The sequence below is a fragment of the Coccomyxa subellipsoidea genome, assembly GCF_000258705.1.
Source record: "Coccomyxa subellipsoidea C-169, whole genome shotgun sequence".
NCBI classification, from domain to species: Eukaryota; Viridiplantae; Chlorophyta; class Trebouxiophyceae; family Coccomyxaceae; genus Coccomyxa; species Coccomyxa subellipsoidea.
In genome coordinates, this window is record NW_005178039.1 from 492,001 (window position 1) to 505,486 (window position 13,486).

The following is a 13,486-nucleotide window of genomic DNA, read 5'->3' on the forward strand; positions in this document are numbered from 1 at the left end:
ACCGACTGAGGATCGTTTTGACGAAAATTTGCCCATTTCAGACCAAGCTGGTGCAGGAATGCATGCGTGCCACGGTGGACAAGTCCTCATCGCAGGCGTTCCCTGCCGCCTGATCGCAACCTCATCTTCAGCCTCAAATGTTTCTAGGGCGTCCGTTGCATCGATCCGTGAGCCAATTCGTACAATTGAACTTAGCGAAGATGGCTGCAGTCGCTTCCACCTCCGCCGTTGTCAGGCCCGCAGTGCAGAAGCTCGCCGTGAGGAGGCCAGCGACTGCTCGCCCTGCCCCCAAGGCGCTGCGATGCCTAGCACAGAATGAGCAGCAGCAGAGGCATCAGGTGCCTTGGCCTCCCATGTGTAGTGCCTTCTTTCCTCGGTCAGCATACGTGGGATAGGAGAGGCAGCAGGCACAGTGGGATGTCGAAGCGCCTTCAGCTACCTTTTAATATGACAGTCGTCTTTAGAATCGTTGTCATCAGTCTTCCTCCTTCATTGAATGTGCAGAGGTCCAATTTTGGACTGCTAAAAGAGAATGCACGTTCTGGGCAGGCACGGCCAGGTCTGCATAGCTACCCAGCACAGAGAGACTGCTCTTTTGAAGCGTGCAGAATATAATAACAAAAATCATCTCTTGTGTCATCAGGTCGCAGCTTCAGCAGCAGCTATCTCAGTGTTCGCTCTGGCAGCAGCTGCTCCTGCGGCCCAGGCAGCCACTGAGGTCATGCAGCTCGCAGAGGTGTGTTTCCAGGATCTGGCCAGTGCGCTGGCAGTATATGATGGTACATGATGGCCATACAATAATGCGTGACCGATATATAATTATCGGGGATTAATGGGCAATTCTTCATTGGGACTGTACATGCTGTGAGCCCATATGTGGCCCCAAGGGATTGCTTTAAAACTCTGCGGGCTGATTGGCTGCCTGATTGCGTGCAGGGTGAGCCTTTCATTGTGAACGTGGGCTGGGCTGCTCTGGCAGCAAGCTTCAGCTTCTCTCTGGCAGCCGTTGTCTGGGGCCGCTCTGGAATGTAAGCAGCTGGTCAGTTGGCAGCACTCATCACTGGGCGTTTAGCATTCAGACCTGATGGACCAAGGAATGAATGATAGTATTGAGAAGAGACAGTAGTTGAGGAGCGAAAGAGTAGCACATTGCTGCTCAGACAATTTGAAGTACCTTGGGCGTCGCATGAAGAGCTGACATTTATAGCTGATGCATCAACCCCCATCTTGAACTTGCTGCATGCACGGCCTGTTGGCACGCTTCTGTAATCGATGCAATAGCGGAAATGTTTCTGCCTCACGCCTCTCAAAAAATAGTATTGTTGTAGCTGGGCGTCTGCCAACACTTTCATCCGGAGACTCCTGCAAGCATTTTTGGTTCATCAAGAGAGCTCTCGAATACCGTTTTCCTAAATTTCCAGCAACAGATCCAAATTGGCATCTGAGGTGTACACAACGGCAAGTCAAGCTTCAGCCCGGTTGCATCATGCAAGTTGCATGGTCACTATCAAGTTAAACTTGGCTACAGCAGGGGTCCTGCCATGATCACAATCAACACACACAGCCCATGGGTGGCCGCGATCTGTCATCACCATCATAAGTCGTCATGGGAGCGCTATCAGTCATTGTGGTCCAGGTAGCTGTCCCTTTTACAGACTCCCAAGCCTATTGACATTTTTGCAGCTGCACCATCAAGTTGCAGGATACTAGCTCAGTCCAAAACATGACCAGCAAAATCTTCGCCCACCCGTTTGACCATGGACTCTATCTGCACAATCAAGCAGCCATGCATGTAGCAAGTTCCCAGCACGTTGGCATGCCATCTGTCCTGCAGCTCACACGTAGGAGCCTGCATGCTCCAGTGACCAAACAAAGGCATATCCGCAACACTGCAATCTGCAGATGTGTGCCATGCCATGGCCACAACAGCGGCCTATACTCCGGGATTCACTGCTGCCAATCTGAGCCTGCCGCAACGTGCAGACTTTTGCACACGAACTGGGCTTTTTCCTGGCAACATCACGTGGTCACACAGACAGCACGTGGTTCCATGCTCAAGACAGCGCCAGCTCGCCGGTCCGCTCACATTTCACTGCGATTGGCGCCATGTCCTGATATCACCCTTCATCGAGAGCAACTGCATTGGCAAGTGCTGCAACACACAATGTAGCGGTTGGATACAACCTTCAAGTCCAGCTGTGAGTGAAACTTGGAGCCATGCAGCGGGTAGCCATTTGTCCAATGCATGCAATGACCAAGCCAAACAAGCCCTGACGTACCTGTAGGATCTGTTGTGAGCTCCCTCAGCGCAGCCACATGACTCCGCGCTGAGTCCACAATGTCAACTTGGCTCAGCATCATCTGCACAATGCGAGCCACAAGCACACGCAGCTCTGGTACAAGCTTGGTAACGGTGCAGTCTGTGGCAGGGATCAAGCCCAAAGCAAGACATTTGCTCTTGATGAATTGGGCAGGCTTGCTATCCTTGCTGGGGATGAAGCGCGTGAGGATCCAGTAGTTGCCCGTAGACAAAATGCCATCGGTCGGCACATCGTTGAGCTCCGACATCTGCACCAAAGCATTCATGTCAAATTTTGGGATATCTTTGGCGACAGCGCAAATGGTGGCAGGCGATGTAGTTCGGCAGGGTTTAATGAAGCCGCCTGAAGTTATGATGCACAAACCTCCCAAAACCTGCGCTTCCGCCGTGCATTGTGCTCCCTCTTCCACTGCTCCACCTGGCGTGCCAGCGTGTCCCGTGCCGCTGCCACTTGCATGATATGCTGCGCCAAAGCATGCTCGATGTGAATCCGCTTTGCCTGCAGCACAAGATCAGAGCGTGTGAGACAACAGTGAATGACCAGCCCACAAGTGCATGTCAGCATGTGTGGCATGCAACACACAAGGTACCTCAGTCACAATGATCATGAATAGCCGGTAGAAGATGACATAGTCGACGGGGCCCCATGCCAGCCTGCCCAGCACCGCCTGCTCTGGACGCAACAGGAGACGCTCTTGGATGGCAGTCACCGCAGGGCGGATTCCACGCACAATGATTACAGCCGTGACCAGCACTGGGGTTATGTATTCCCTGCACCCAGGAACATCTCATTTAGTATTGGACGACAGTCAAATCAGGCAAATAACATAAGCCATCTATGAAGCTGCCTTGCAGGTGACGTCACCTGTTTGTGTATTCGGTGCCGTGCTGTATGTCACCCATTGCAGCGAGCTTGTGCACCAAATCCTGCGCCAGATTATTCAATAGCACGCCCAGCGTGATGTCACCAGATATCCGCGTCTCATCACTTGGCAGGCTGTAGGCTGGGAATTCTTGATCCACCTCAGGCACTGGGTCCGGTGTGGATCCTTGAACCCCCAGTCCGCGTTGCAAAACCTCCCTGCAGAATGCCCACCATTTGCAGTTAGTGGTGACATCTGACATGACTCGTATTTGAAATGCACACCAGACAAGCACAGCCCAGCCAATGCACTGCCATCTACAAAATGCGTACCTTAACTCATGACCTGCTGTCTTCATGTACTTGGAGAAGCTCTTGCCCAGCCGCACAACATTCAATTTCACTGGTTTGGTCGCTGGCAAAGCTTGCACAAAGCCGTTCCACTCCTCCTGCAGCAGTATAGCAAGCCATACACAACCAGCTAGCAGCGCCATGACCTACAATAGTCATTGATAACGCTACGTTGCAATCATAGTGGGCAGCTAATTGCAAACAGCAGTACCTGAAGCACAACTTTCCCTTGGTGAAACAGGTTGTAGTCGGCAGCTTGGTGCATGGGCCACTCCTCCTCCACCTTGCTGCAGATTTCGCTGTGAGAGCAGGTCGCTGGCAAGCGGACCTTTATATGGGACCGATGGCTGTGGACAATGAAATTCTGGAAGCGGATACCTGCAGCCAATCAACTTGCCTACATGGGCCATGGTGCGATGCAGCGCAGCATGAGACAGCTTGCAACTCTCAGGAACACACCACGCTGCTGTGAGACCAGCCGATGTACGCAGGCTGGTGTCAAGACCCACCTGATCCTGAGACATTTGCAGCTTGCGTTCCTGTGGCACCCAGCAACAACATTCAGCTTCATCGGGAGCTGTAAGAGAATCCCAAGCCGTCGGCATTGTTGCCTGCCGGGCAAGGCTACTGCACGCAATATATCAACACTGCATGAGCTTGCGCTGCTCCCTGATGCTATCAAGCGCTAGCTCCCTGAAGCTTCTTGGGGGTGTGAGCGCTCACACCCCCCAACCCCAGCAGCAGCAACAAAGGAGAACCAAAGCCGGCCAGAGCGAACCCCAGCATTGGCTAGATGTTGACAAAGCCTAGGTGGACCATTTTCGCCTTATTTGCTGCCAAACACCAGTAGAACAACAAAAGAAGCTGCCCGAAGCTGCAGAGTTCCAGTGGATCATGTTCACCGTGTGTACACCGTTGGCATTCCGACGCACGCAAACTTGGCAGCTGTGCAGTTGCAGCCTGATGTCAAAACTGCTGTGCTGTTGTAACGAGGTTAAGAAACCAGCAGCAGCTTGAGCTGGATCAGCACCTTCCTCAAGTTGCTCAGCTTCATCCAGGAAGTTATCCCACACGTCTACTAAACACAATGATGATGTGATAATCAGCCTAAGGCCGCCGCATCAACCTGGACGACGCGAATGCCACAGGCTATGAGGGCAGTGCGGTTTACTGACTGGAGGTCCGCCCTGACGCATTTGGCATCATACACATGGGCTCTTTAACACCAATGAGTTTGGAAAGTTCTTCAAACAGATTAGCTGCCGGTAGCTGCAGTTGAGGCCTTTTACAAGCTGTTCAATACTAGCCATGACCTCACAGACCACTTGTGACAACACCAGGCACTGGAGCTGGAGTGCATCTACATCTGCACAAAACTGCATGGGGTGTACCATTCTTACCTTGGGCTCTGCGGCCGACGTTGACAGGGATGGTCTCCCTAGGCTTGTAGGTGTCTATGGTCAGTCCTTTCCTGTCGCCTTCCTGTAGGAGCCCCGGTGTTCCCTCGTCTTTAAGTTCAAGCAGGTCGGCACCAAAGGCCTCCTTCGCAGCAGCCCAGGCCAGTCTGCCGGTCCCGTCTGGCTGAAAGTCATATAGCTTGAGCTTGTGCTGCTCCCCTGTCTCCTCCGACTTCAAAGTGGTTACCTGTAAGCAGGCACGATTGAAGTTGTCATCATGACCTGCCAATCACAGGATTAGCAGGGAGGCAGCCAACCAAATGAGTCATCACCTTGGCCATCCGTTAAAAAGTATTCGGGAGTTTCGGCCTGGGAGACTGGGGGACCTCAAAAACTATGAAGGTCACAGGAATGAGCTTCCTACAACCGTCATCCTGCGAAATGCAGCCGACTTTGTTCAGAATGCTGCTGGTGTCCAGTAAAACCATGGTCAGGCAAATTCTGCACGCCTTCTGCGCTTGAAGAAATATACAAGAACACTTATCGATGGCGACAAGTACGCAACAAACATTCAACAGACTGCACAGTACTGTTTGTAATTAAATGGTAACACCCTTTGTTATTTCACAATACTTCCTGAACCCTTTGCAACTATGCATCCTGCTGCTCAGGTTTCCTGTCCACAGGACTCTTGATATTTTGGCAAGCAACCTATGTTACAACATGAGTTACCGCGACTAAGAAACGATCTATATTGCAGGAGTGCAACAATGCTTTGCAATGTTCAGTATAGAAGGAGATCATACCTGTGCCTAGGCTGACTCCTGTGCGTCACGAGAAGACTTGTGTGATCACAGCATTGGCATTGTGCGGCATTGGCTGCAAAATGCTACAAGCTTTTATGGTTTTATAAATTTGTCTGCCATTTACTGCTCATGAGTGACCTTGGAACCAGAAATTAATAGGAAAATCCAGCACCGCTGGCCACCGTTTCTTGCCAAGTTCCTTCCTCCATCTTGTGTGGTGATAGTCACAACACTTGCCTTTTGCCTCACCACCTCCGCACCCGACCGTGGTTGCAATATAGGGTGTTGGCGGATAGACATTTGCAGAGCTTGGCCAAGCATGCCAGCATCGATGTTGGTGTCTGGGGAACGAACATATACGAACGAATTATATAAACAAGATACAGTCCTAGGACCTCCAGACCATTGCACTACGGGGTAAGAATGTCAATATAAACTCGCCTACTAGTTTAAACAAGCTAGGACGACACCGAGCAGCGTGGTATATTAATTGCAACCGGATTTGCAGTTTTCTTAACATATTACAACTATTTACATGTCCTTTACCCGGGGAAAGGGGATTTCGCTTAGAGACCCAAAGATGCTCTACAACGCGCACTGCAAATGTCATTGCGACAAGGGTTCGTTGAGTCTTTGTCAAACAGAAAACGCACATGCAGGATGTCAACAGTGCTTCACAATGTCCAAAGATGTGCACTATAGTGTACTGCTCCAAGCGGGAGCCCAAAAAAAGACACAATCAAGATAGATAAGATGAAATAAAAATTTTCTAGAACAACATTTCACCACAGCCTGCTGGCAGCCCTTGCCAAAATGTTGAATGTACAGCTGAGACGTGGGCATTCGGCCACTTCACAGAGGGAGAGGCCAAATTTGCCACAACAAAAGCCACACCTGACAAATGCCTGCATTCTTTCAGCAAGCAGACACTTGCCCCGGATGTCTCCTGAACACTCCATTACCAACATCCTGCTGCATGTGACTTCTGCCTTTCCACCCTACAAACATTTGCTTGTCACTCTTGACCCCTGCCCAAGCCCCTCTTCAGCTCCTAGTCCCCCTCAAACGAATCAGGGTCTGTCAGGGTCATGCACGGAGACGGATGCTTGCATCCAGACTGCGTCTTGGAAAAATGTAGCCGGCCGGCTATGACGCTGTGCTGACGGGGGCATGCGGCTGCGGCGCGCCGTCCGAGGCATGAGTCATGTCCTGCTGAGGTGGCTGCTGGTCCATGTGTGTGGGGGCTGACTGGTCGGGGACCATCTGCTGCAAGCCCTGGTGGTAGCCGCCCATTGAGAGCAGCTGCTCTGCGCTCATGCCCTGCAGCTGCACAGGCCAAGGAGCCCTCTTTCAGAGCAGTTGAGCACATGCTGCAGCCTCACAGGCCTCATCTGCGGTCAACAAGGATACTTCAAAGCCGAACTTTTCTAGCAGACACTGCAAGGACACCGCTTTATAGCCACATTGCGCGAACCAACTCCAGGTCAGTGCCCCAGGCATGCACGCTACGGTATATGAGCATAACCAAAGATGCAATGAAGTACAGAGCCGCAGTAGATACGCATGCTAAACGCCGAACAGGCTGCGGTGACACGGCAGCAGTAATGAGGCTTGCTGCACGTGGGCAACATGTGTCAAGTGTGCGTGTATAATTGAGAGGCTGACCTGGTCGGGCTTGTGGTGCTCCGGGTGCTGCCCCATGTGGGCGGCCAGGTTGGCCATCTGCTCCTGGGTCGACAGGCTCATCATGACGTCCTGTTCTGGCGCGGCGGGTGCCGCCACGCCCCCGGCAGGTGCCGGCATGTGCACGTGCGCTCCCGGCACCTGCTCGGGCGCCGCCGCGGTCTGCATCTGATGCAGCGTTGCCAGCATCTCCGGCGTGATTGGGTAGCCTCCCGCCGCTGCGTGCTGCTGCGGGTCATGCGGCGCCATGGGCTGCTGCAAGTACGGTAAGAGCAATCTTTCAAGGGTCACTTCGATTGAATATGTGCGTTGCATGAATGTGGAAGTCAGGACTGCAACAAACTGCTGTCGTCCTGACAACACTAGAGTGCCACACAAAGGATGACACGCTGCCTGCCGCATCAGAAGCGAGACAAAATAGGCCTGAGAATCAGTATCCGAGGCATCCGCTGCTCTCTTGACACAGTGGGCTACCAACAATCTGTGGTCCCAGCCAGATACCCATCACATTGTAGCCATCTGTTCGTGCCAATTTGTTCCATCAGGTACCCCACCAAAAAACTAGGCATGCCGTAGCAAAGAGAGCTACTGCATGCCTCGTATGCAGTAGCTCAGGTCTACTGCATACAGACCTGAGCTACTGGTCTGGTAATGACCAGTAGCTCACTGGTCACTACCAGACCAGTAGTGACAGTAATGGTAGTAATAGCGTGAGAGCCGCAGCGCACCTGGGTGACGGAGGGCTGCAGCAGGTGCTGCATCTCAGGGTTGAGGGCGCCGCTGTTGACGAGTGCCTGCAGGTGCTCTGGGGCCATGTTGAAGGGGAACTGTCCCCACTGCACCCCCGGTCCCCCCACAAAGCCCTGCGCCATGCTCTCCGCCATCTGCTGCTCCGCGCTCGCATGCGCCGCCTGCAAGCATTTCAGTTCAATTACAAAAGTCCCGCTTCAAATCTGGTTAAAAGATTGCCCTGCGCTCCTCGCCACGATAACACCCAGAGTGTGCTTTTTCCAGCCGTGGAATTGAAGCCGAGCAAAGAATGGCCCTTCGTCAACTGAACAGCACAGAGGGTACAGGGCATGGGTGCGCAGTGTGGGAGGTCTGGCAGCACCTGGTTGTCCATCTGCGCGGCGGCTGCGGCTGCGGCCTGCTGCTGCGCCGCCTGCGCGTACGCTGCGGCCTCCTCTGGGTACGCAAACTGCTGCGGCGGCTCTCCGATGTACTCGTCCACCTGAAAGCACCCATTGGCTTGAGCATGGGTGCACATAAGACACCCCCCATGACCAACCGAGGCTGGGCATCTCTGGCTTTGTGACAAGCTTCATGCCCGATCACTCGGATCTGCCTGTGCTGCTTTCAGTGCACATAGCAGTTAAAACTGCCCCCTCTGCATTGCATGCACTCAATGCCTGGGATGAGGATGCGTTACCGTTGAATGCAGGCCGCACAGCAAGACCTTCAGCAGGCACAAGGACCCAAAGATTTTGTAACAATATCACCTCAATTCACGAAGCTCTGCATTATCCGGGCGTGCCGAGATTAAAACCCCAGACACGACAGCTACACAGCCGCCCACGCAAATGCACTTCCAAGAAATTGGATGGTGTAGTGTTCTCACGGTGCGCACCTGGGGCTGGCCGGTGCCGGGCATGGGCGCGAGCGCGTCGGATTCTGGGCGCGGCCGCTTCTTGCGCAGGTTGACCATGCCCTCCACCTTGTGGTCCGCGCAGAACCGCCGCCGGCTCTCGTTCTGGAAGTTGAACGCCGGCGCCTGCGCGTGCACATTTGCTCTCTGTTACGAGTTCTTGCACTGTTGGAATTTTTACCTTGCATTGTAGAATTTCACATGGCGTCAGTGCAATCCGAAAAAGAGACCTGCATTCGACAGGACTGCTGGAGGTACATCCCTTTAACAATTCGCTGGATACAGATGAGGGCAAGCATCAGCACGGGGGGACTTATAGTAAATATTCAGTGACCCTAGCAGCAGGGAAGATGTATGATTGCTGTTGTGCCGGCAATCACCCAGACTACGATTTATCCAGTGAGGAGAGTTACCAAATATGGAACACTTCTTGGACCCCGAAACCCAGACAAACGTGAAATCACCCTAGGCTGTGGAGGTGAGGGGGAATATGCGAGGAAAGTGCGTGGGTAGGGAACAGCGTACCTTGTGGCAGCCCTCGGCCTCGCAGCGGCGGTTGGCCACGTCGACCATGCCGCTGCTCTTGTGCTGCCCGCAGTACTGCGCCGGTTGCCCTGCGCACTCCCAAGACCCCTCAGCACCTGTGCCTGAACCATCCCGTACCAACGAAGGCAGGGCGTGTGCTGGATGTTGAGAAACCGCAAGAAACACCCTGTATCCTAAGCAAGAGGCTCGATCCATCGACATAAACCATACAGCGGTATGGGTTCTATCGAGTGCGGGAGAGCAGCAGAGCATCTCTGTTGATCCCCCTAGTAAAGGGCAATGGAGACATGGTGGCAAATGCTGACCGGGGACGTTGAAGGATGCGCGCTTGTCGCAGCCCTCCATGGAGCAGCGGCGGGTGTTGACGCGCTCCATGTCCTTCAGCTTGTGCTGCCCGCAGTACGCGCCCTGCCGACCCCCAAACAAATCGATCAACATAACAAATTGCTTCCCTAGTTGATTTTCCCTTCACAGGGAAGCACCGCCTGCTTCCGTGGATATGTAACTTGTGGCCTGCGGCCACCTCACGGCCTTCAGCTTATGCCGGCACCGTCCAAAATGGCCAAAAGCCCTTTCCATGTTTGAATATTGCATATGATACTGCGTTGTTTGGTGTTCCTGCGGGACCCAGAAGGCTTCCGGCCCACTTGATGAACCTCAGAACTACAGGGCCTCAGTGTTGCAAGGTTCTCCTGTGAAAGAGCGGTATTCAACGAGGTGCAGATGGCAGCATGTGGGGCGCACCTGCTGCTCGCCCGGGTGGTTGTACTTGGCCTCGGTGCCGCAGCCGTCGTGCTGGCAGACGCGGTGGCGCACGTTGACCATGCCCTCCTCACGGTGGCTCCCGCACCGCTCCGCCGGTGTCTTGCCCGGAATGTTGAAGCTCGGCAGCTTGTTGCAGCCTGCGCGCCACATCGCAGCAGATGGTCAGTGTGGAGATGCTTCATGGGCGCTATGTCCATGAAAGATTGCCACTGAGACGTGGATTACAGAGGCAGGGCTCACAGAGCTAGCAAAGCCTGAGTGGAAGCATGGAAGATGCTCATCGAGCCAGGTGGGCGAGCTGAATTGGACACCAATCTATCAATTAACCCAATAGGCCAAAGAGGGAACTGTGCCTCAGCGCAAATCAAGGCAGCAGGCGCAGTGAGTACAATCCGCATAAGACATAATGGAATTTGTGAGCTTGAAACAGGATATATTCACTCAGCCTGACTGCCCGCACCGATGCAGAACAGCCACCTCTGGTGGTCATTTTGAACCTGTATCAGGTTGACGGACATGTGGGAAAGAGGGGGCCAGACAAGGGTGAGTGCGGGTACCTGGGTAGGTGCAGAGGCGGTTGAGGACGTCCACCATGTTGGGCTCTTTGTGGTTCTGGCAGAACACCGGCAGCCGCTCCCCGGGGAAGTTGAACACCGGCCGCTTGCCGCACCCATCCGCCTTGCACTGCCGGCTGCGCGCCTGCGCATGCATGCATAGCATTGTCAGTAGACTGACCCCATTGCCTCTGGAGTCCTCTGAATTCCTTCCAGGAGACCTTCTCATTGACAACTAATAGCACCCGAACTCCAAGGAGCACAACTGCTGCTGTAACTTGCGCAACTTCCAAAAGGGAGTACTAGCAGATCTGCTGCTTCTCAAGTTGGAGCTAATCCAGATCTAAGGCCCACAAGGGAGTCATAATGTGTGTGGGACATCACCCCACTTGTGCTTGCCACGACACCCCTCAACAACCTGGAGACAAAGGAATGATGGAGACTTTGCATACTCCATAGCAGGTGAGACCTGCATTGCTCAATGCCCATAAAGCCATCTGCAGGATCTTCCTGGTTGGAAAGAAGACTCCAGCCGGTGCACAGTTATATCCAACTAGTAAGATATGCAACCCCCTGCGGTGCAGCTGCAAAGGGGGAAAGAGTAGCAGGGGACAGGGCAGCGAGCGGCGCACCTGGACCATGGAGTCCTCGCGGTGCTGGCCGCAGAAGGTTGCGTGAATGTCGCCCATGTGCTTGAAGGTGGCGTGCGAGGTGCAGCCGGGGAACTGGCAAATCTTGTGCCGGTTGTTCACCATCCCCTCCATCTTGTGCGCCGCGCAGTACGCCGCCGTGTGCCCTGCCGTAGCCAGCACACACTGTCAGCCCGCTACACAAATTTCTACTGGGTTATGCAACATACAGACATTGAACAAGATGGTGTGGGCCTTCTCGGTATCTCTTCAGATCGGTCCGGCAAGCTGGGCCCAAATGGGAGAAAGCTCAAGCAAGCAGGAGTATGCCAATTGGGGGCCAGTATGGTGTCCTGAGCCCTTGCAGATCACAGCAGATTTGCTGTCCCAGCAGGATGGCGAATGATGGGGTGTGCAAAAGGGCCTGTCCCTGTGCAGAGGTGGCAAGGAAGGTGTCCTTGCCTGGGTAGTTGAAGGTGGGGCGCTTTATGCAGCCCTCGGAATTGCAGCGCTTGTTGTGCACGTCGATCATGCCGGCCTGCCGGTGGTCGCCGCAGTAGCGCGCGGTGTTCTCCCCCGGCACATTGAACGCCGGGTACTTATTGCATCCCTCCGCCGCGCACCGCCGAGACTTCACATCCACCATCCCCTCCAGGCTGCATCCAGCAGTCTCGTTCTATCTGCTGCTCTTGAAGTTCTAAGTACTTTGCCTTCTGTTAGCCTCTGGGTGACAAGCCGAACCATATTGAACAGGGCCACAATAGAAAACTATGCAAGACAGGGCGGCCAAGCATCTGCAATCTCTGGCCTGAGTCCAACTTTCAGTGTTGCCATCTTGATCTGCCTGGCTGCAGTGTGATGATACATGAAGATGTGACTCTGACCATTCGGGCATGCATTTCTGCCTTGAAGGGAGTGTAGGAATGGGCCCCACCTGTGCGCCTTGCAGAATCTCCCAGAGCTCTCCCCCTGGTAGTTGAACACAGGGACAATGGTGCAGCCCTCCGATTCACACTCCTTCCTTTTCTTCTTGTCCACCATCGGCCTCTGGGTGGCCATGGTCTCTGGGAGCACCGTTCCTAGGTCACCTGGTGGATCAGGGCCCAGACTTATCAGCCATCCCCGCTAGGACACTTGCAAAGCTAGTCGAGACAGGTAATGTGGGGGTTTTTCATTCATCGAGAGACGATTTCAGCCTCTGACCGAAGCAGTACACTGTCGGGATCACCGTCTGTAACTCCCACGAGGCAAGACTGTTTCAGGTTTGACTGCATAACCTTTGAGAAGACGAAAGCGCACCTGGCATCTCGCCGGGGGCAGCATCGAGGCCCATAGACATCCTGAACGCACTCGAATGGACTCGCAGGAAACGACGATCAGACCTGCGGCATCACTGGTGTTGTGAGCGCTGGACAACCCGGCGCTGGCACGCAGCGCTGTCCCAGCACCACGACAGCCAGGCCGAGCAGAGTCGTCGAGCCTGTCTGCTGGTAAATTTGGAGCAGGGAAAAGCTGTCTTCGGCAAAGAAGAAGGCACACCTCTTGACGGACGCCTGCGAGTTGTTCAGGCGGCGTTCTTTCCAGAAGGCACAAAAGCGTGGCGTTCCTCTCAGTTTCGATCCTGCACCAACATGTCCGTATCAGAAGCTATCAATAGCTCCTCAAACCTTACAGAAATGTCCAAATGGGTGTTCCGCAGCCTACCAAAGCTTGTAAGAGTATTGTTTGCCCTACAACTGTGATTCCCCTTTGAGAATGCCACAAGTCGCGCACCTACTCCTTACCTCGCACACGTCCGCTATTGCGCGCTTACACACCCATTGCCAAGACAATCCCGACACGTTTAATTTGCTTCCAGTTGCTGTGCACCGCCACAAAAAAAGCAGTGATTGGGCAGCCAAAACAAAGCATGCCGTTACTGTTAGTCA

The 13,486-nt window shown here is 53.8% G+C and overlaps 2 protein-coding genes across 2 annotated transcripts; one reads left to right on the forward strand and one right to left on the reverse strand.

Annotated features, from left to right (window-relative positions):
• The first annotated feature begins 147 nt into the window (after positions 1–147).
• COCSUDRAFT_52753 (hypothetical protein) lies at positions 148–1,284 on the forward strand. Its single transcript, XM_005649545.1, has 3 exons — positions 148–338; positions 644–736; positions 937–1,284. Exons 1-3 carry the CDS (start codon positions 201–203, stop codon positions 1,030–1,032), a joined length of 327 nt encoding a protein of 108 aa, XP_005649602.1. The 5' UTR covers positions 148–200; the 3' UTR covers positions 1,033–1,284.
• A 663-nt stretch (positions 1,285–1,947) lies between these two features.
• On the reverse strand, positions 1,948–12,897 carry COCSUDRAFT_61303 (hypothetical protein; the record flags this gene model as incomplete). The annotated part of the gene is made up of 21 exons (XM_005649546.1): positions 1,948–1,967; positions 2,280–2,568; positions 2,685–2,819; positions 2,911–3,091; positions 3,186–3,401; positions 3,516–3,631; positions 3,745–3,911; positions 4,934–5,177; positions 6,901–7,062; positions 7,402–7,674; positions 8,148–8,330; positions 8,531–8,650; positions 9,047–9,190; positions 9,590–9,678; positions 9,916–10,018; positions 10,355–10,512; positions 10,933–11,074; positions 11,562–11,725; positions 11,931–12,214; positions 12,493–12,646; positions 12,858–12,897. The coding sequence occupies 21 exons, from the start codon at positions 12,895–12,897 to the stop codon at positions 1,948–1,950; spliced, it is 3,384 nt and encodes a 1,127-aa protein (XP_005649603.1).
• Positions 12,898–13,486: the final 589 nt, after the last annotated feature.